At 42.2% G+C, this 23,700-nt stretch overlaps 1 protein-coding gene across 12 annotated transcripts in view; it reads left to right on the top strand.

The window, feature by feature from the left end:
- The window catches only part of C10H9orf3 (chromosome 10 C9orf3 homolog), a 394,233-nt gene that overhangs the window by 57,118 nt on the left and 313,415 nt on the right, over positions 1 to 23,700 (top strand). For all 12 annotated transcript variants that reach the window (XR_002336297.1, XR_002336299.1, XR_002336292.1 and 9 more), the window contains exon 3: positions 6,700 to 6,866. Coding sequence is in view for 4 of the 12 variants with exons in the window: in XM_021064603.1 (XP_020920262.1) it covers positions 6,700 to 6,866 (167 nt within the window). In the remaining 8 variants the exon portion in view is untranslated. The remainder of the gene's footprint in view (positions 1 to 6,699; positions 6,867 to 23,700) is intronic.

Here is a 23,700-nt window from a genome sequence, read left to right as displayed (position 1 = left end):
GGAAAACATCCCATTAAGCCACACCCATGGCAATGGCAGGCTCATTACCTCTTACCCGCTTCTATTGAATCAGCCTTCTCACCAGTTGTTGAACTGTGATAATCAAGTCTCTGAAAATGGGTGACTTTTATGGAAAGTAATGAAACTTGAAACATTTTTTAAGCTAAAAATAGCCCCCTTTCTGGAGTTCTCATCGTGGCTCAGTGGTTAACAAATCCGACTAGCATCCATGAGGATGTGGGTTCCATCCCCGGCCTTATTCAGTGGGTTAAGGATCTGGTGTTGCCGTGAGCTGTGGTGTAGGTCGCAGACATGGTTCAGGTCCCACATTGCAGTGGCTCTGGCATAGGCCGGCGGCTACAGCTCTGATTTGACTCCTAGCCTGGAACCTCCATGTGCCGCCAGTGCAGCCCTAAAAGACAAAAAAAGACCCCCCCAAAATAAATAAATAACCCCCTTTCACTCTGCTGCAAAAATACAAATGCATATGGTAGTCAACTGAAAGGAAAGAAGATATATGGTTTGAATCAATTCCCTACAAGTTTTCTTTTATAGATGGCTTCTCTTTAAGAGACATTAAGCAAACATTCAGTTTAGTTGATGTCTTAGTCCTTTCAGGCTGCTATAACCCCAAAAAACACAGAGCAAATGGCGTATAAACAATAGAGATTTATTTCTCACTATTCTGGAGACTAGAAGTACAAGATCAGGGTGCCAGCCTGGTCTGGTCTTGAAGGCCTTCTTTCGTGTTATGGACTGCCAACTTCTGGCTGCGGTCTCACACAGTGGCAGGGGCTAAGAAACATTAATCTCATTCATGAGGGCTCTGCCTTCATGCCCTGAGCATCTTGAAAAGACCCACCTTCTAATTCCATCACTTTGGACATGAAGATTTCAACATAGGAATTTGGACGGACCCATTCAGACCATGACACAGCATGGGGGATCTCATCCTCATTTGACTGTTCTTCAACACAGTGTTACGTGACACAAACATACAACAGGGGGTTGAAGTAATTGTTCTTCTGACAGGGTCTTCCTCAATTTAGATGTTCTCAAATGGCAGCAAGCTACAGGACTGCCTCCTACCCCCTGTCTTATCCTGCTTTCTTTCTGATTTCCAGTGGCCTTCTCCCATCCCCACAACTCCTTTGTAGTCACTCTGGGCTCCCCTGGGTCTCCCAGGCAGGTGGGTATCCCAGATGGTGGGGGTTGAGCCCTCGTGTGAGAGTTTTCCTTTGAGTGTTGGGAGGAATTGTTCAGTGGGGAAATAATGAAGTTACAAACATCAGAGCATTGCAGGCTGGCATCCAAACTTCTAACCTATAAGCATTTCAGTAACATGGCAGAGGTGCAAGGCTGTGCATGTTGAGTAAACACAGCTGCATTAATCACACATCCAGATAACTGCAAAGCATGTTTATAAATGCACATAAATTTTCCTCCCTTCTTAGGACACGGGGGGAGAGAGGGGTATATGTGTGAGAGGAGTCACCATGTAGAGAGCACGATTTTCATGACTCCACGAAGACCTCATGTTCCCCCCATTCTCCATTTTCTGTCCGATGCCCCACATTCCACCAATAGACCTTTATCCAGGGGTTAAAGCTTTCATCAGTGTTGAAATGTAGCTACTTGAAATTGTTTTAGGGAGGTCCCACTATGGTGCAACGGGATCAGTGGTATCTCTGCAGTGCCAGGACACAGGTTCAATGCCCAGCCCAGCTCAGTGGGTTAAAGGATCTGCCGTGGCCACAGCAGTGGTGTAGGTTGCAACTGCAGCTCAGATCTGATCCCTGGCCCAGGAACTCCCTATGCTGTGGGTTGGCCAAAAAAAGAAAAAAAACAAAATCGTTTCAGACATTGCACCATGGCATGTGACTTGCAAGAGAATATCCGATTGTAAACGCTCAAAAAGCCTTTGGTTCTAAAGCACTTGGTTTGGGTGTGCTAGGGAGGGAGGAGTGACGCTGCTGCTGAGAAGGAAGACATAGGCCAAGAAAGGAGTATACTGGGAGCACAAAGAGAATCTGCCTTTTCAAGGAATTTTGCCTAGCATTGTTTTCCTCTTTATGAAAACGTTCCAATAAGCAAGTGGTTGAGTCTTATATTTATGGGTGTGGCTTTTAGATAGACGACTTAAGCTGTACTTTCAGAGTTACAGCTTTGGAAACCAAGTGGAAAGCTGGAAAGAAAACACATGGACCTTAACAGAAAGGATGCCCCAGATATATACAGAGGGGAGGAAAAGAGACTTGTGGGGACAGAGAGGAGGCTGGAGGTGAGAGCCTCCTGGGGGCCTGGCCCCGTCACTAATCCCCTTGGTGGGAGATGTCAGGTGCTGAGGCAGAAAGAACCCCCAAGAGGATGGCAGGAGATCAGGACAAAACCCTGGTGCGAAATACCTAGAACTAGAGTGTTTAGAGAGAAGAAACAACAGAGAATTGGGGTGGAAACGATGATGATATCATCCTTTTAAAAAATCAAGTCAATTGAAGTTTCCCTCCCCACCTCCCGACTTGTGTGTGACAGCCAGCCTCAGATCTGCCTGTAACATCTATACTTAATACTTCATAAAGTCATCATTTCTAAATTTTTGAGCTAGGTCTGATTTCAGACCCTCAGTCCTGTTTTTGGACACTGCACTGTTTGGAGTTAGGAGGCTGAGGTCTCAGTGCCCATTCAGACGTCCTCTGCCATGGAGTGTGTAAAGCCCTTCGTATGCAGATTGAACAGGCAGGAACTCTCCTTTTCCCTGGTCCCTTCCTGTGATTTTGCTTGGCGGCTTGACTTTCTTCTCTTATTTAATAGCCTTGTGATCCATCTCATCACGTGAGCCGGAAACCTGAGAAAATTCTGTTGGTTATCTATTTTTGCATAACAAATTACCCCCAAACTTGGGAGTTCCCATTGTGGCTCAGCAGGTTAAGAACCCGACTGGCATCCATCAGGATGTGGGTTTGATCCCTCAGTGGGTTAAGGATCCAGTGTTGCCCTGAACTGTGGTGTAGGTCACAGATGTGGCTCAGATCTGGTGTGGCTGTGGCTATGGTGTAGGCCAGCAGCTGCAACTCTGATTCAACCCCTAGCCCGGGAACCTCCATATGCCATGGGTGCGGCCCTCAAAAGAAAAACAAAAAACAAAAAAAAATTACCCCCAAACTTAACAGCTTAAAAGAACCAGACTTATATACCATTTCTGAAAGCCAGGAATCCAGGAGCGCTTAACTGGGTTCTTCTGGCTCAGGACCTCTTAGAGTGTTGCTGTCAGCTGGCTGCCAGGATCACAGGCATCGCAAGGCTTGGCTGGAGCTGGAAGATGTTCTTCCAAATTCATGTGCAAGGTTGTTGGCAGGTTTCAGGTCTCCTCACTGACTGGGGGCCAGAGGCCTCCATTCCTACCCCATGGACTCCTCCATAGGCTGCCAGAATGTCTTCATGCCATGGCAACTGGATTCCCCAGCGAGCAAGGGATGAGAAGGAGTGAGAGAGGAGAACCCCTAAAACAAAAGCCAGAGATTTTTAAATAGTCGAATCTCAGAAGTGATATCACTTCTGCCATGCCCACTGGTCACAAAGGCCAACCCTGATGCAGTGTGGGAGGGGACTCTGCATGGGTGTGAATACCAGGGACCAGGTCACTGGGGTCCATCTTGGAAGCTGGCTACCTCAGAGAGGCCTTCCCTTCCTTCTCCCTCTCCTTTAGCAAATCGCCAGGTCCTTCTAATTCTTCCTCTGCAGTGTTTCTCACCTATAACGTCATCTCAGATCTCTTTCTTCTGGAGGCTGATGGAAAAAGCCTTGGGGACCGCATACCTAAGGGAACAAGCAGAATGCATGATAATATGCCAGCAAGGTTTCCAACCCACCTTATAGGGAGAAGGGGAGTACACACCCTGGCAAGCTAGTGTTTTGGGGAGGATTTGTTCCCTGTGCATGAAAGGGAAAGCCTGTAACCACCAGGGTCACCCTAGGGAAGTGTGCTGCGTTCAAAAGCAAGACAGCACAGATACTTTCAGAGTGGCCTAAGCACCCTGGGACTTGAGACCACAATATGGGATAAGCGCCCCCTTTGCATGAGGCAGAGAAGGTCTTAGGATATCTCTAGGCAGAGGCCTCCCACTTCCCTGTAAGCATCACAAATAGGTTTAATTCAACAAGTCTACTTAGAGGAGTTCCCATCGTGCCTCAGTGGTTAACAAATCTGACTAGGAACCATGAGGTTGCGGGTTCAATCCCTGGCCTCGCTCAGCGGGTTAAGGATCCGGTGTTGCCATGAGCTGTGGTGTAGGTCACAGACGAGGCTCGGATCTGGCGTTGCTGTGGCTCTGGTGTAGGCCGGCAGCTGTAGCTCCAATTGGACCCCTAGCCTGGGAATCTCCATATGCTATGGGTGCGGCCACAGAAAATACAGAAAAAAAAAAAAAAAAAAAGGACAAGTCTACTTAGAGTGGAAGTGGATTCCTAGAGCTCAAGCTGTGGGGTCCATTCTGCTTCGTTGAGAAAGAAAACCTTGATTCTCAATGTCATTAGTCATTGTCAAAGGGAGAGGCATTACACGTGCCATGTAGACAATGGCAACATACTTACTCTCTTTCCACTAATGATACTTTTCTTCTTGGGATCCTTCTCTAAGATGGGCCTTTGAGGGAAAAAAGCAGGTGAATTTTTCAGAACTAGGCATACCTTGACCCCATATACCTGAGCTATGTGAGCTGCTAAAGCTCCCCCCACCAGTACCCATCCATCACCAGCAGCCCCATCTGGAAGAAGGTGGCTTTAGGGGGCTTTGTCCTTAGGGTCTCAGGCAGCCTGAGGCTGGAGAGTTAACCAAGGCTCATCAATTAACCGAGGATCTAAGGAGACCAGGGTGGAGCTCAGCACTCATTGAAACTGATGGAACATTCTGGGCCTTCCGTAAAAATTTGTCTTTGCTCTTGGCTCGATGATTCTGGAACACAGAATCCTATAGATTTAGAGACCACAACAGGCAGTAGAAGTCCTGCCCTTCATCCCCATTTAGCATGTGACTCAGAGTGGTCAAGGGACTTTCCCATGGCCATTTAGTGAGTCGGTAATTCAGCCAGGACCCAAGTCTGAATTTCTAAACTTCTTTCCCCGTCTCATGTCAAACCTGTGCATCATCACAGCATATACATTTCTAGGAGGTAGACTGCAACTGCATGTCTGCTGTAAGGTCCATTTTCGGCTCTTATTGTTTTCTTTGAATGACAAGGAACCTCCTCTCCCAGGCTTCCTTGCCTTTGGCTTCCTGCCAGTTTTGGCCAATGCAGGGCACTGGTGGAACATTTGAGAGCAGGAGGTGGGGAGAAACAAGGTATTTTCTCTCCCCTCTCTGCTTCTTTTGTGCATCTCTAGCAATGATGAGTCTCCTTTGGTCCCAGCGCCCGCCGGACCTTCCCACGGTGACTCTGGCTTCCGCCCAATGACCCCTGATGCTGTAAGCCTGTAACACCCAGTAACGCCAGCTCCTCCAACCTGTGGAGTCACAGCTACTTACCACTGTGGCTAATCTCTCGGTTGCCTCATTGTCCCCTGTTTGGCTTCTCAACTCTTCTGTAACTTGTATAACCAGTTCCCTGTATGAAAAGACCTAGACCAGGTTTCTCTTTTCCTTCCTGGACCCCAACTGAAGGAGCGGGGCCATCATTCTCCCTGTTCTTGCACACGGTAAGAACACAAGAGAGGTTTCGTCGTAACAACGTTAACAAAAAAGGAAAACCAGTTGCAAGAGAGGTAGTGTTCTGCCCTAATATTTACTCTATAAAACAAGCCAATTAAAACTATATCAGGTTTGCCATAACCCTGAAAAGCAAAAAGTAGAAATACTTTCCTAAGGCATCTTCCTCCGGGCCAGTCCGTGCCTCCTACACCCTAGTGTCGGAAGAACAGACCTCTCTCATCTCATAAATTTTTTTGTTTTCTATCTCTGGCCGTGACTTAATCATGGAAGGGGTTGTCCTTGATATGGGTGGGTCTGTATTTTTTAATTGTAGCAGAATGAGGCCTAACGTCATGCCATTGGTTTCCTGCACTTGCTTTGCTAACAGCTCTATCCTTGGCCTTCCCGTCACAAGCCTGGTTGTTGCGACCTACGCGCCTGTTTATATGCCAACCCTTGTTCTTGGCCTCCACACAAGGATTCCCACAAGGGTTCCATTGGCGATGGTGGTTTCCAAGATTGGGGGTATCTGCCTGCCAGCCCTGGATTTGAGACCACCAGCTTGTTTTTCTAAGCATTAATATCTCAGTGATCGCCTAAACATGTTTTCTTTTCCAGAATATTTTCCAAACGGTTCATAAGAATGTCCCTAAAACTTTTTCTCTTTTGAAGGCTTAAGGGCCTAAGGGGAGGGGCAAGGGTAATATAAATTTTAACTTGGCAGACTAGTATTTAAAACTTCATCCAAAAAATATTTTTCCCCTTTAAAACAAAACAAAACAAAACAACTCTCTTTATATAGTTAAGTAATTCATTTGGGAGAAGTTACCACTCCGCTATTCACATAGCCAGCCCTTGGCAGTTTCAATTCAAGATGCTTTGAAACTAGTCAACTACAAAGCCTCCGCTATTTTCTCTTTGAAAGCGCAACTTAACCTTCACTACCATGGTGGTGAGAAAAGTGACAACTCGTTTTAAAGATTCTTCTCCTTTGTTTCTTTGTCTTTCTTCTGCAGGCCATGTGTTTATACTATGGGATCTCCCATAAACAACAGGGCCCTTTTTCCATGCCAGGAGCCACCCGTTGCCATGTCAACATGGCAGGCTACAGTTCGAGCAGCTGCATCTTTTGTTGTTTTAACGAGTGGGGAGAATTCTGCCAAGCCAACACAGCTTCGGGAAGGTACTGTACATGTGTTCTGTGCTTCTTTATGTATTGCACACATGCTGGACACAGGAACCCCATACACAGTGTTTTTCTCAACTTTAAAAGAGCTCCTTTATTAGGTGGGTTGGACTGAACGCACTATAAAACATCCTGCCAGCGAAAACAGCAGGGGCTGGGAGGGGCACTTGGGCACCTAGGCATGGCGTGTGGTGCTCTTCATGCCAGAGTTATCAATTCCGAGATTATTTCGGCAGTTGCTCTCACCTGATGGTTTGTGGGCCATAAGTGGGTGGTCTTGGTTGAAGACCTTCTAGGCAAGCAAGCATGTCATGGACACACCGTTCCAGTTGAGTTCCCTGTGGTTTGGTCATGGAGCCGGTACAGGGTTCTTCGTTGTTATGCTGAGTAATGGTGCTCCTGCAGGCTGGCCCACTGGAGTTGTCCTGGTATTGCTTCTGTTCTGTACACTATTTGGCCATGAAGTTCTGAACGAAAGGTGTATAAGAAAGATGTCAGGGAAGATGCATCCTCAAGCTTTGGTCTGAGTTTCCTGCTTATTGCAATAATTAACTTTTTTTTGCTTGAGATCTTGAGCATGTTGCAGCAAGGTAAAGTTTTTATTGTAACAGTCTTCATTTAAAATACGCTATCTCCTTCCATTACTTACTACAGAAACTTTACAATTTACAAGAAAGTAAAAGTAACAAAGTTAAATCATTTTAAAGAAAATGGTTGTTAGCTAGCATTTTGTTGCCACTCCCTCTTGTATTTAAAATCTAATATATATAGTACGTATTATCATTTCAAAATTGTCATCATAGCATATAGCAGTTTTGCATTCTGCTTTATTTTCACTTACAGTGTATCTTGTATATTTTTCAGGTCCCTAAGTATTTTTTAAAAATATAATTTTTAATGTCTGCATAATATTTTATTGTGTGAGTAGATCAGATTTTATTTAACACTTCCATATGATTAGACATTTTTATTGTTGTCAGGGTTTTTTTCTTATTATAGATAAAGTTGCATTAAATCCCTGAGGAGATAATGTGTATACAATTAGAACGATTGAGTGAAACATTTTGAACGTGTTTAAGGCTGTCGGTATAAGTCTTGTGGTATAAAGGTTGTGCCAATTTATACACCCATAGAGGGTCCCCTTTGCCCTGGAGTTACACGCATCTCAGGCAAGAGAAGGTTTCTCTTTCATTTGGATTACTTCGATTATCAAGGAGGTTTCAGGTGTCCTTATATGTTTCTTAACTGTCTTAATTTCCTTTCTGTTCATTGCCTTTGCTCATTGTGTGAATCGAGGCCTCAGGTGAGGCTTCCAAAAGTTTGTTTCGACTTACCCTTTGACTGGATCTTTTAAAGATAAAAATATTGGCACTTCCAGGTTGGTGAGCCTGCGGAGATGTGGGGCGAGTGGAGAGGGCAAGGAAGCTCCCTGCTCCTTCCCGCATTCCTTGCCCCAGGCCTCTCTTCCATCTGCTGTCCTGAGTTGACTGTCCACTCTTTAGACCCAGCAGAAAAGTAAACCAGTCTGTTTCCTTGGGTCTTCCTTTCCTTATGGAAGCCCCCGTGTCATATTAGACCTATATTAACTAAACCTGTAAGCTCTTCTCCAGTTTAAATAAAGTAAAATGAAGAGATTAATCTCTTATCATATTTGTGATAAGTATTTTTCTCAGTTCTTAGTATACCTTTTTTTTTTTTTTTTGGTCTTTTTAGGGCTGCACCTGAGACACATGGAGGTTCCCAGGCTATCGGTCCAATCGGAACTGCAGCTGCCAGCCCACACCACAGCCACAGCAACATAGGATCTGAGCCATGTCTTTGACCTACACCACAGCTCACCCAACGCAGGGTTCTTTTATTTTTTTATTTATTTAATTTATTTATTTTTCTTCCACTGTACAGCATGGGGACCAAGTTACACATACATGTATACATACTTTTTCCTCCCATTGTTGTGTTTCGATGTAAATATCTAGACATAGTTCTCAATGCTACACAACAGGATCTCATTGTAAATCCATCCCAAAGGCAATAGTTTGCATCTGTTAACCCACAAGCTCCCGATCCCTCCCACTTCCTCCCTCTCTCCCCTGGACAGCCACGAGTCTATTCTCCAAGTCTGTGATTTTCTTTTCTGTGGAAACGTTCATTTGTGCTATATATTAGATTCCAGTTATGTGATATCATGTGGTATTTGTCTTTCTCTTTCTGACTTAACTTCACTCAGTATGAGAGTCTTTAGTTCCATCCATGTTGCTGCAAATGGCATTATGTCGTTCTTTTTATGGCTGAATAGTATTCCATTGTGTATATATACCACATCTTCCTAATCCAATCATCTGTTGATGGACTTTTGGGTTGTGTCCATGTCTTGGCTATTGTGAATAGCGCTGCAATGAACATGCGGGTGCATGTGTCTTTTTTAAGGAAAGTTTTCTCCGGATATATGCCCAAGAGTGGGACGGCTGGGTCATACGGTAGTTCTATGGATAGATTTCTAAGGTTCCTCCATAGTGTTCTCCAGAGTGGCTGTACCAGCTTACACTCCCACCAACAGTGCAGGAGGGTTCCCTTTTCTCCACACCCCCTCTGGCATTTGTTATTTGTGACTTATGGCTATTAATGATGGCCATTCTGATTGGTGTGAGGTAGTTGGTATCTAGTGGTAGTTTTGATTTGCAGTTCTCTGATCACCGGGGATGTTGAGCATTTTTTCATGTGCTTGTTGGCCATCTGCACATCTTCCTTGGAAAAATGTCTATTCAGGTCTTTTGCCCATTTTTCCATTGGGTGGTTGGCTTTTTTGCTGTTGGGTTGTATAAGCTGCTTGTATATCCTAGAGATTAAGCCCTTGCCAGTTGGATCATTTGAAACTATTTTCTCCCATTCTATAAGTTGTCTTTTTGTTTTCTTTTTGGTTTCCTTTGCTGTGCAAAAGCTTGTCAGTTTGATTAGGCCCCGCTGGTTTATTTTTGCTCTTATTTCTTTTGCCTTGGGAGACTGACCTGAGAAAATATTCATGAGGTTGATGTCAGAGAATGTTTTGCCTCTGTTCTTTTCCAGGCGTTTGATGGTATTTTGTCTTATAGTTAAGTCTTTCAGCCATTTTGAGTTTATTTTCATGCATGGTGTGAGGGTGTGTTCTAGTTTCATTGATTTGCATGCAGCTGTCCAGGTTTCCCAGCAATCCTTGCTGAAAAGACTCTCTTTTTTCCCATTTTATGTTCTTGCCTCCTTTGTCAAAGATTAATTGACCATAGGTGTCTGGGTTTATTTCTGGTTCTCTATTCTGTTCCATTGGTCTGTCTGTCTGTCTCTTTTGGTACCAGTACGACACCGTTTTGATGACTGTGGCTTTGTAATATTGCTTGAAGTCTGGAGGAGTTATGCCTCCCGCTTGGTTTTTGTTTCTCAGGATTGCTTTGACAATTCTGGTTCCATATAAATTTTTGGATTGTTTGTTCTAGTTCTGTGAAAAATGTCCTGGGTAATTTGATAGGGATTGCATTGAATCTGTAGATTGCTTTCTTTCTTTGTTGTAAGTCTTTCTTTGCTTTCACCTGTGTTGCTCCAATGTTTTAATTTGATTTTCAATTTTTTCATAATATAATCTGTTTGTAATTTATTCTGGTCAGGGTTGTGAAATGAAGACTAAACATCTTGTCTTTTCAGATAGGAACTAGTTACCCAAGTTCATTTCTTGAGTCTTTTTTAATTTGTGATGTCTCTTTCATCCTAAATTAGATTTATGCATGTATTTGTATTACATTAGTAATTATATTTGTATTACATCTTATCTTCTAGGAATTACAATTATTATTTTGCATTTTCATCCAGTTTCAAATTATGTTTGCAACAGGTATTTAGACTCTTGAGCTCTTAAGTTTGAGTCAAGTCGTAATTAGCTGGGAAATGGCTTCAGTATTTTTTTTTTTTTTTTTTCCTGGAAGAGTGGATATGTGGTGTAGTTTCTGAGCTCTCCCATATTCAGGTGGGCTTTTTGTTGTATTCACTTATGAACAGACCTTCAGATATATCACTTAAAATGAGCACTGGTTTGCTTTACGCAAGACTTTCAATGAGCTTGTTGTGGCCATTAGTCCCCAGTTCCAGAGAGAAAGTAGGAGGACAAAATGGGACAGCATCTTTGGAGTGAGGTCAGAACACTTTTTGGAGATCATGAAGGAATAGAAATAGGAGGTATAGGCTAAGCATGAGACAGCATCTGGAAGTCACCTCTCACCATATGGATTCAAAGAACTCACGTGCTGCAGTGTAGACTGATGCCCAGCCTTATTGTGACTCGGCTGTGCATCAGCTGAGGTATAAAATTCTTACTTCTTTCCCCTTTTAAATGACCGTAAGCTTTTTCATTATCGTAACTTAGGGCTCCTGAGGAGAAATCTGCTATTTTAAAAAAATTATTTGAAGGTCATGAATTTATTAATGTAATTGAAAACTTTCTAGAATGAAGCTGGTTGTGGGTACCTTTTTTTAAAATAATTTATGTATTCATAATAATATATGTAATATACATATCATTTACATATAATAAAATGCAGAGTTTGTCTTGTTCAATGAGGTTTGACAAATACATACACCTGTGTAATTAATCAGTGCCCCTCTGAAGAGACATTTCCATTACCCTAGAAATTCCTTCCGTAAGTGATTTCTCCCTAACCCTGCTCCAGTCAGTGGCTGATCTGATTTCCACAGCTATAGGTTAGTTTTACCTCTCCTAAACATTCTTATAAATGGGGTCATTCATGTATACTCTTTTGTGTCTGGTTTCTTTTGCTCTACATGTTGTGAGATGCATCTATACAGTTATGGGTGTCAATAGTTATTCCTTTTTAAAAAAGTTGAGGAACAGTCATCCATTATATGAGTGAACTAGTCTGTTTATCCACTCACCTGTGGGTAAACACTTGAATTTGGGGCAGAGGCAGGAGCATTACAAAAAGTATTTTATGAACATTCATAAATAGACAAAGGTTTTAATTTCTCTTAGGTGAATACCTAAGAGTAGAACTGCTGGATCATATAAGTGTATTTTAAGTTTGTATCTGGCAAACTGTTTCCAAAGCGATTCAGTCATTTTATAGTCCACCAGCAGTGGCTGAGAGTCTGCCTTTGAAAAGCATCTCTTCAAGTCATTTTACCATTTATTTAATATGAGTTTTTTGGTTGTTTTATTCTTAAATTGTAATAATATGTTATATACCCTAGATTCTAGCCTTTGGTCAGGTACATGTATCACAAATATATTGTCCCAGATTGTATGGCTTGCCTTTTCATTTTTTATTTACACTTTTTTTAACCACTGATTTTCTATAGAGGCATTTTGTTCTTTAGTAATTCTATTATAGATTTTTATTGTAACACGCCTTCCCTATTTTTTGGAATTTTGTTGTCTTTTGATCTCACTTTGTTACACTATTTCAGCTTATCCTCTCAACAGCTTTTTACCATTTTTTCATAGAACTTATATCTTCTTGTATCATAATGGGAATGGCAGTTTTCTAAGCTTGTTTTGGTTTCTGCAGTAAATTCATTTCCGGGGCTTGTTCGTCCTCTGAGTCCTTAGAACGATGGTTTTTTTGTTTGTTTGGTTTTTGTTTGTTTGTTTGTTTACCTTTATTCTGCAGTAATTTTCCCCATCATGCTCACGGCTTTCTTCTCTGGTGTGTTTCAACAGACAGGATAAAGCCAGTGAATTTCCCTTCCCTCCCATTTGTGTGCTGCCTGAAATCCCCTCTCTATTCAGCAGTTGAGAGGTGCACAAAGCTCTTTTATTTGGGGTTTGGTGTCTTATGAATTGTCTAGTGAAGTTCTTTGGGACTCACACAGAATCTTTTTCTACCTTCCTTGCTTGTTTCCCTGACATGCTGAATTGATTGAGTAAATGAAACACTACAGTCTCAAGCAGGAACTAATACCTGGACCCCTCCAGCCTCCATTTCTGTTTCACTTGTGATGATAACTGCACCTCCCATGATGCAACGTAGCACTCCCTACTCTCGGCCTCAGCAAGCCTATGTACTTTTTCATTCATGCTTTGGCCTTGCAGTTCAGATGGCAAAGCTTGTGCTTGGCAGTGTTTCTCAAACCTGAACATTATTTTTCTTTTCAGAGGGAAAAAAAATCTCATGATTCACCAGGGTTAAGTTGTATTTATTAGAATGCTATTTTAAAAACTGTAAATGTATCCTTACAACTGTCCCACATCTATAGCACCAAAATAAAAGTATAAATTAAGTGCAGAACAAACTATTAAATACACAAAATTCAAACGAACAACTTCAATTTAATGTATGCTTACATATGACTTATTTTGCTGAATTGAAATTGCTCCTTACAATATGAATGTGGTGTTGACAGCTCCATGAAGGTTCTTTGGAAATTGCTCTGCCTGTTCTACCCTGAGCCGCATGATGATCTTATTCCCCACCACTTTTCTTCCATATGCTGTAAAGCTTTTGCTTACACAGCATGCTATGATACCATTTACGCTTTATCCACCAAAATGATCATTCTTATGTTCTTTTCTCATTATCTCTCAATAATTAAAGCAGTGCTACATGTCCCTGTGTAATCATATACACTGCTGCAGATGTGAACGCTCAGATTGTTTGGCAGCATTCATATGTGGATAATCCAGCCTGCTGGCCACATGCGGCCTACTGCCTGCTTTTGTTAATAAAGTTTTATTGGAATATGGCCATTGTTTATGGCTGCTTTGGTGCTGTAATGGCAGAGTTGAACAGTTGCAACAAAGACTGTATGGCCTGCAAAGCCCTAAATACTTACTCACTAGCCCTTTACAGAAAAAAAATCTTCCAGGCGTTGCCCTTGTGGCTCAGTGGTAATGAACCTGACTAGTATCCACGAGAATGTGAGTTGGATTCCTGGCCCGCTCAAGTGGGTTAAAGATCCGGTGTTGCCACTGCTGCGGTATAGGTTGCAGATGAGGCGTGGATCTGGCGATGCTGTGGCATAGGCTGGCTGGTACGGCTCCGATTCAACCCCTAGCCCGGGAACTTCAGAGCCTTTCAATATTTGTCTGTCTAGCTACTTGAAGATTATCATCAAAAATTAAAACAAGAATTGACTTTAGCATTTTCATGGAAAATAGTCATACTTCCCAGAGTATATCTGTGGATTTTTTTTTTTCCAGAATTACCAATTCAGGGTATAGTTATAATAAAGTAGATGCGAATTAGGATTTGCTTACATACAACTTACACCTTATATGATCCCACAGAGCAGACTTTACCAGTTCAGACAGAGGGAGGATTGAGCTAGACAGGGAGAAAGAACTTTATGCCTAATACTGCATTCCTCCTGCAGCCCACAGCTGGGGCTTATCGGAGGCCCACCAGGCAAGAGCACTAACAGTGCTTTTTGCCAGACCCCAAAATGGCTATTTGGAGGATGGAATAATGTCTCCAAATGTGTTTGCCCTCCTTAGAGAAAACGGGTATGTGAATACAAGTTGCTACTACTTCCTCTCCGAGTCATGTTTTCTCGATTGGTCGATTGGTCTCCTAGGACCTCCCCTCCCTTGCGCACAGGGCCCTTTAAAACCATGAGCTGTCCTTGCAAACATGAGAGGCAAAACCCAACCCACCCACAAGTCACAGTTTCCGTCCCAGCGATACGTCAGCCTGATTAGTACATTTGCCAGGCACCAGCTGATTTCCCGAAAGAAGCAGAGCACCTGGGAGCAGCCTAATGTCATGAGGCAGATAACAGCGACAGAAATGACAGCAACCCTCGGGCGGGGGATGGAAGTCAGAAGACAGACCTCTGAGTTCTTGCTACATGAGGGAAATCATTCCTCCTGGCTGTTTTTAAAAACGAAGGCTAATGGTTTAGACTGTAGTGTGATGACCATCATAAAATCTGAGTAGCTGAGAAGCCTCTATCCTTTTTCTCAACAAGGCTAAGTCAAGATTTAGATTGGGCGGACTTCCCGTCGTGGCTCAGCAGAAATGAATCCAACTAGGAACCATAAGGATGGGGGGGTTCCATCCCTGGTCTTGCTGAGTAGGTTAAGGATCCAGGGTTTCCATGAGCTGTGGTGTAGGTCACAGATGTGGCTTGGATCCCGTGTTACTGTGGTGTAGGTCACAGATGTGGCTTGGATCCCATGTTGCTGTGGTGTAGGCCGGCAGCTGCAGCTCCAATTCGACTCCTAGCCTGGGAACTTCCATACGCCACATGGACGCCCCTAAAATGCAAAAAAAAAAAAAAAAAAAAAAAAAACCGATTTAGATTGACTTATTTGGCTCCTTTATCCTTTATTATTGAACTTTCTCACCATCATGTCATTTGGGCAGACAGAAATGTTAGCCTGACTCTTGTTGTCAGCCTGTATTCCCTGCCAAAATATAGCTAAACTATTACGCCCAGAGACCCAATGCCCAGTACAGTGTTTCGTATAGAATAGGTGTTCAGTACTTACTTGTTGAATGAATGTGTTCTCTGTAATCAGACAGAAGTAATATATTCATGGAAGAAGCATTTAAGATCACCACTGATAGTAACAAAAGTGATTTCAGGGTCTTTCCTTTAGTTTTGCTTCTGATTAGAGTTTATGCCTTTTCTCCAAACTCAGTATCTTTTAAAAGGAAAAAAAAAATCGATGTAGTACATTCCTGTTCCACCATTTGGTAATTTGTTGTTGTTGAATTTTGTTTTATTTTTTCAGGGTCTAATTTAGAGTCTAATTCCTAGAAAATTAGAACATTCCGCTTATATTTTTCCTAGGAAGCTTCAAGTGAATGAATAAGACTGGCTAATTTAAGCTCCTTCCAAATGTTGGAGAAGAAGCATATGAACAAATGAAAGGTGTTAAAAGCTGTATGTGCCCTCGCTTAGGATCTGATTTTGTTTTTCTATGCAAAAGTAAGAGACTGTAGACATTACTTCATCCCGGGCAAAATGCTGCTCTCCAGCCTGTCCAATAGACCAGCTCCCTGACATTCTGTCTTGATTTTGTATGGAAAGTCTAGAGAAAAGCCAAGATTTCAGGGTCTGGACCCTCTGGTGTGCCACTGAAAGCCAACTTTTCTTCTCTCTTGATGGCTCCAAATAAGCAGTACTATTTAGCCTGCTCCCACAGCAAGCAACCAGGAATGACGTGTAAGGACCTGGTAAATTAAAAGACGTGTAGGACTGGTCATGATTGTTTACACAAAGAGAGAATGCGAAGTAGGGAGAGCTCCTTATTTCTCCAACCGAGGAAACTTTATTCCAGGCTAATACACACACACACACACACACACACACACACACACACACACACATGTGTTTCCAGGGGTAGGAGTACAGAAGTGAGTACATCTTTTCTCTTTAGATTAGAAAACCCCTGGTGATGGAGGACAGTACTCTGCTCTGCTACATCCTTCGTAAGGTCTCACATAATGCCCTGCACTTTCTAAATCTTTGTCAGTTCATTCTTTTGTTCGCAACTTGCTTTTGACTAGTTCTTGCTTGTCATTCTAGCGTTGCACTTACCATATTTGGCATACGGGGAAGTCATCACGATCTCTTTTGGATTAGGATGATTCTGGCAGGCATGTGTATACCAATTCTTGTTGCTATGGGTTTTTTGTCTTAAGCTTGACATTCATGATTTTTCTCAAGGAAGTGAAGTCCTAAAGCATGCTTATGACCGTCTGGCACAGAATGATTTGTTGTCCAGTGTGCCGATCCATTTCGTATTTTAAGTTTAAGGAGAACTAGTTTATCCTAGGATTTAATTGCGGTCAGAATGCAGGTGAGACTTGGGGTAGCCAATCTGGTGAAAGGTATTCCTTTATGTATTAGCCACCAGGGACAAAAACCTCAAAACCTGTGGAGGTGCTTGTGTTCTGGGTTCAGTAGGTGGCGCTCTTCTACCTGGTTCACTAGTGTGATCTTGAAGGTCATTCTCTCCAGTCCGTGCCGTAGGCGGTTCCATGTTACCGGGAAGGAAACCTGAAGCCTTGCCCAGTGGCATCAGAGCCTGAGAAGCCATGGCATGATCTGGCACATGGCCCTGGTCAGGCAGTGTTGGTGCATACCAGCCCAGGGCGTCTTACTGTCTCCTTTGTTCTGATGCCAGTTCCCGCCCTTGAGCAACAGCGGAAAAGAGCTAAGGAAAGACAGTCACACCATGAGTATTCTGGAGGGTGGCACTAGCTCATAAAACCAGAACGCGTAGATACAGCATCTAAAACGTAGTGAGAGGAAAAAAAGTCGGGGTTTGCAGAGAGACCCAAAAACTAGAGAAAGAAGCCAAGAGAGGAAGAGCAACAAAACTGGGAGCTTCACCTATGTTGTATATGTCTACTGTATTTATTATTGTTATGTATCTATTATATTTATTATTGTTACATATCTATTATATTTATAATTATATATCTATTATATTTATTACATTAAATATATAGTATATACACTTATAAATTCATATTCATATATATGCGTGTTCCTATACATATCATCAAGCATTTAAAATTTGTAATACAGAGGTGTTCCAAAATAATGAAATAGCTTGACATAGTTTGGGCAAGAAGTTCTGAAATTAAGAATAGCTACTAGAGGAGTTCCCATCGTGGCACAGTAGAAACGAATCCAACTAGGAACCATGGGGTTGTAGGTTTGATCCCTGACCTTGCTCAGTGGGTTAAGGATCCAGCGTTGCCATGAGCTGTGGTGTAGATTGCAGACACGGCTTAGATCTGGCGTTGCTGTGGCTCTGGCATAGGCCGGCAGCTAAAGTTCCGATTGGACCCCTAGCCTGGAAACCTCCATATTGCCATGGGTGTGGCCCTGAAAAAGGCAAAAGACAAAAAAAAAAAAAAAAAAAAAAGAAAAAAAGAGAGAGAATAGCTACTAGAGAAAGAAAAAAGCTTGAGGTAGGAAAGAAGCAGGTGCCTCAGAAGAACTGAGTGAAGAAATATGATACATAAATGAAAGCATGTATCAATTTGATGTTTCCAAAAGCTGCATCTTGTTTGTCTAAGCTACAGTAGAAAAGTTTAAAAGATGAAGTGGATGCTTTTGAAAGAAGAATTTAAATGCCTGCTTTAATTTTCAGTGAAACTCTAACCCTTTAAAAATGAGAAATTCCGGAAGATGCTTAACTCGGCAAAGATAAATCTGCTTTTGCCCCTGTGGAAGCAGGGTGTTTGTGAATGGTATGGCTGTGCCTTTGGTGTGTTTGGAGTGAGTTTATCCGACTTCTCTAAGAATAGGACAATGATATTCCATAAGTTTTGTATTGAACTTACTAGTAGTAGGCATGATTGATAGGTAGAAAGAACTACAGCATCTTGATTTTTTGCACTTATTTTTTTTCTTTTTGTAAAAATGATTTTCTAAACAAATAACTAGCCAAGTTTTTCACAGGTTTAGAATAAAAAGGTCTCTCTCCTCCCATGAACAAATACTCCATCACATTCTTCCTTTTTTCCTTTCCACTTTTCCTACCTTAAAAGAGAATCTTCAACACCATTCATAGGACAATTTTTTAGAATAGTATATGAAGAATTAAGGTAATTGTTTTAACACTCTCTCATTATAAGTATTTTCAAAACTTCTAATTTGAAAAATTACCCATTTCAAATCCTTATCATACCTACAAAAAACACAGTCATCTTTAAGGAAAATTTCAGTCCTGTTTGGGAGATGAAAATGTCTATTTGGATCTTGTAGCAGCTGCTAGCACAATGACAAGACCAACATCTGATGCATCTATCTTATTAGTGAAACAATTGAAGTCAAAGAATTTTCTCCCCTAAATAATTTCCAGTTTGAGAAGGTGGTGGAGAGGCTTTTTGAGAACCTTTTGAGGAGGCCCAGGAGGGAGGCGAGCTGGGTGGCTGCTCAAGCCTGCACAGTTAGGGAGCGCCACTTCCTCTGGGCCCCTTCCTCCCACCCCCCTCCCTGTGTGTGCTGCTAATGAATCCCGGCCTGGCCGTGAAATCATCCAGTGGTGTGATGGGCTTCTGGCCTCTGCAGAGGAAAAACTCTTGGGTTAATTCAAGTACAGCTTGTTCTCTTTGTTTTGCAGCTGGTGTAGTGAGGGAGTCTAGGGGCAAGTGGATTGAATCAAAAAGGAAAACGAAGGCATTCACTGTCTGTTTTATCGAGGATGGCTCATTTAAAGTAAACACCATTTAAATAGTCTCCAAATGGCCCATTTCTATATGAAGTCATACAGGATGCCCCCTTTGGGCTGTCATTCTCCTTTAAATGGATCGCTTTGTGCACAGAGTTTTAGTGCCATTCAACCTTAAACCCCATATTTGGCCTCATAAGGCCACGGGCTTCAGTGCACATGTGGCAGCCATACCTTCGACAGTCTTGGCCTCTGCCTTCAGAAAGTCAGCCTAAGCAACCAGGGGAGGCAGCTGTAAAGATGACAGCAGTTAACATTTCTTCAGCACTTACTATGTGCCAGTTAGTATGCATGGTGATTTCTATATGTTATTTCTATATGTTATCTAACTTAGTCCTCACATAATCCAATGGGGGAGACTGTGGTCCTTCCCTTTTTACCGATGAGGAAACTGATGCTTGGAGAGATGAAGCAATGTGCCCAAACTGTTAAGTGTGGGTCACAGAATCGAACCCCAGCAATCAGATTCCAGAGCTGGAACTCTGGAATGGACATACTCCAAAGACATAAACCCTCGTCAATTCTCCTTGCAAGGTAGGCTTATCCGAACAATGGATAATCCAGAAATTATTTCTCTTCATCCCTGGAATGCATGCTCTGCTTTCTGGGGCAGTATTTCTCACCTTATTATTTGCATTTTTTTTTTCAGTCTGGTTTGAAGTTGAGGTCAGGTATTCCCTGAGCAGCTACCTCGCTGTGGCAGTAGACAGTCTTCATGCAAGATTGAGCTCAGTGGAATAATCCATGAACAGACGTCCCCAAAGAGACTTTTCTACCAAGTGAGGGTACTAGACCTGCTCTCATAGTAATAAGCTGGTGCGCACCTCCCCCAGACCACTGGAAGCTGTCACTGTCACAGCTCTGGCTCCAGTTTTACCCAATGTCAGGCAAGAAGCTCACCTTTGGGACGCTTCTGAAAAGAGTCCAACTAGGATCTTTGGGAATTGGGTTCCTGGCCAGTTCTTATGTGATCCAGCCTAGTGGTCTACCCCATTTGACTCTCACTTGGAAGCCTAGAAAACTTTTTTTTTTTCTTTTTTTACTTTAAAAGCTTGAAGTATGGAGTTCCCATTCGCTCCTCAGCAGTAATGAACCCGACTAGTATTCATGAGGACGTGGGTTAGATCCCCAGCCTTGCTCAGTGGGTTAAGGATCCAGCTTGCCGTGAGCTGTAGTGTAGGTCTCAGAGCCTGCCCGGTGGCATTGCTGTGGCTGTGGTGTAGGCTGGCAGCTGCAGCTCCAATTCAACCCCTAGCCCGAGAACTTCCATAAACTGCAGGTACGGCCCTAAAAAGGAAAAAAAAAAAAAAAGCTTGAAGTATGAAACAGTTTCTTCCAAATGAGCTCTATTAAGTAGAGGACTCTTAAAAAATAAAAAGTCTTGAGGGTGTCTAGGGGGAAAATCATCTTGCACATTTAAATATGGGTTTGGGGGATATTTTCAACTCATTTCCACCCCAAATCCTTTTCTTTCTATTATTTAACTTCCCTAGAAGACTGCAGAGGGAGCATGACAGTTCTAAAATACTTTTGCTGGACTTCACTCAGATTCTGTTATCACTTTTGCTAACTCACTCCCAAGCCCTAGGTCATTTTAAGGATTCTAGTTTGGGGTTTTGGGGAATGGGATTAGTTGCTAATCTCATTCCAGTCCCCAACCACATCCTCTTGTGGCTTCCAGTGTCCTCCGAATGTCCTGATACAGGTATTGGGGTACAGACATCCTGATAAAGGTACTGGGGGCATGACTGGGTACTCTGTGGATTCTTCATGACCTCGTGTAGGCATCTGACATATGCCTATTCCATTAGCACTGTTTTCTCTTGAGAGCAGTTTCAATTCTTACTGCTTCCACAAGTCTCATCCTGTCCATGTGCTAGATGGATGGTACAAGAACCAGAGGGGCAGCAAAAAATTCAGTTCAAAAGTTCAACGAGGAACATAGAGAGAAAGCCTAGTGCTTCATTCTCTCCACCCCCACCAACCCACGCGTTACTGAAATATAATTGACATTGTATCTTGTAACATTATGTATAACATTATGGAATTTTAAGGTGTTCAATGTGATGATTTGGTATATGTATATATTGTGACATGCTGACCTCCATAAGGTTAGTTAACACATCCATCAATGCATAGAGTTACTTTTTTTTTTTTTGTGGCGAAGACTTTTAAGATGTACTGTCTTATCACCTTTCAAATGTACAATACAGTTAACTCTAATTACATCCTCAGAACTTATTCATCTTATAACTGTACCCTTTAGAAGGCAGCTGTGCTCACCACTCTACCACCAACACCACTGGGTTTGTACCCTCTGAACCCCTTCACCATCCCCGCAACTGCCCTCTACCCACCACCCCTGACAGGCATAAATCTACACTCTTATTTCTGTGTTTTGTTTTTTTCTTTTAATTCCACACTCAGGTGAGATAATACACAATTTGCCTTTCTCTGTCTGACTTATTTCACATAGCATAATGCCATCGGGTACATCCATGTTGGAGTTCCCGCTGTGGTGCAGTGGATTAAGAATCCCACTGCAGTAGCTCGGGCAATTACAGCTGCAGCTCAGATTCAGTCCCTGGCCTGGGAACTTCCATGTGCTGCAGGGGGCACCATAAAAAAATAATAATAATAAATAAATAAAGGTACATCCATATTGTTACAAATGGCAAGATTACTTTCTTTTTTATGGCTGAATAATATTCCTGTGTGTGTGTGTGTGTGTGTGTGTGTGTATCACATTTTCTCTATCCATTCATCTGTCATTGGGGGCTTACGTTTTTTTCCCATGTCTTCACTATTATGAGTAATTCTGCAATGAACATGGAGTGCGAGATGGTGACTTCATTTTCTTCAGGTGTGTCTTAAGGTGTGGCGTTGCTGGATCATATGTAGTTCTATTAAAAAAAAAATTGGGGGAACCCCCATAGTGTTTTCCATAGTTGCCACAGCAATTTACATTCCCATCAACAGTGCATAAGATTTTTCCCTTTTTTCCACATACTCACCAGTACTTAGTTCTTGCCTTTTTGATAATAGTCATTCTGATAGGTGAGGTGTTTTGATTTGCATTTCCCTGATGATTAGTGATGCTGAACACCTTTTCATGTACTTGGTGACCTTTTGAATATCATCTTTGGAAAAATGTCTGTTTAGGTCCTTTACCCATTTTTTAAAAAGGATTATATGTTTCCTTGCTATTGAGTTGTGTGGGTTCCTTGTATATTTTAGATATTAGTGCCTCATCAGATAAGTGGTTTGCAAATATTTTCTCTCACCCATTAGATTGCTTTTTAATTTTGTTGATGGTTTCTTTTGCTGTGGAAAAGCTTTTTAGCTTGATGTAGTCCCACCTGTTTATTTTTGATTTGGATGTCATATCAAAAAAACCATTACCAGTGTTTACTTCTTAAAGGATTTCTTAATAGTGTAGTGCCTATGCCTTATTTCTAAATTGCTTCTTCCTTCTGAGTTATATTTTATCTTTTTTTTTTTTTTTTTTTTTTTTGTCTTTTTGCTATTTCTTTGGGCCGCTCCTGTGGCATATGGAGGTTCCCAGGCTAGGGGTTGAATCGGAGCCATAGCCACCGGCCTACGCCAAAGCCACAGCAACGTGGGATCCGAGCCGCGTCTGCAACCTACACCACAGCTCACAGCAACGCCGGATCCTTAACCCACTGAGCAAGGCCGGGGATCGAACACCCAACCTCATGGTTCCTAGTCGGATTCGTTAACCACTGTGCCACGACGGGAACTCCATATTTTATCATTTTAATGGTATCTCAGAACGAAAAATGTTGTTTTTTTCCTGTCAAGATTTCCTTTTGGTTGACTGATTAATTTTATTTCTTAGTTTTTTATATTAAAAATGTACACGTTTAAAGAGTCATATAGGAGTTCTCCCATGGTGCAGCGGGGTAAGGATCTGACATCATCACCGCACAAGTTCAGTCCCTGGCCCAGAAACTTGCACATGCCACAGGCACACCCAAAAAAATAAATAAATAAATAAAGTCACATAGTTCAATTGGGTTTATTACATTCTCTCCCCAAAAGAGCTGTCCTCAGTTCTCCACCATATTTCTTCTACTTCAGAAGTAACCACTTTCATCCCTTCTATCTGATTATTTGCTGTCTACGTTCATGTTATTCTGTAAGATGCTTGATTGCTCAGAGTTGGTCTTCCCGCTATGGCAGATAAGGCTTTAGCTCTCTTCCCCTCCCACTCCCCACACATATGCTCCCTTCCCTAAACCTCATTTCCCAATATAATTAATGTCATAACTTTGATCAGATCAATATTTGTCATTTATATTATTATATCTATGTTAGTGAAACTTCCATTACATGATTATTTCTGTATAACGTGTTAGTTTTTCATGGAGTTAATAGTAGCTATATTGTTTGTTTGTTCTTCGCATTAGCTAGGTTTTCTATGTATTTATCAGCCCCAGACTCTTTGAAAGCTGTTCAAATTTTTCCAGATGCTCAGATACATCAAGTTTTATCTTCTTCCTGAAGCAGTCTCTCTTGGGACCCTATAATCTGCCCTGCACGGCAAGGGCTACCCTCTCTGTTGCAGGCACATCTGGCTCCTGGGTTTACCCTTCATCATTCTGCAGGTTCCCTTTGTGTCTCTCTTGCATTGGATCG

The sequence above is a fragment of the Sus scrofa genome, chromosome 10 (genome assembly GCF_000003025.6).
Source record: "Sus scrofa isolate TJ Tabasco breed Duroc chromosome 10, Sscrofa11.1, whole genome shotgun sequence".
In the NCBI taxonomy this organism is placed as follows: domain Eukaryota; kingdom Metazoa; phylum Chordata; class Mammalia; order Artiodactyla; family Suidae; genus Sus; species Sus scrofa.
This window is presented reverse-complemented; position numbering and strand designations above follow the sequence as displayed.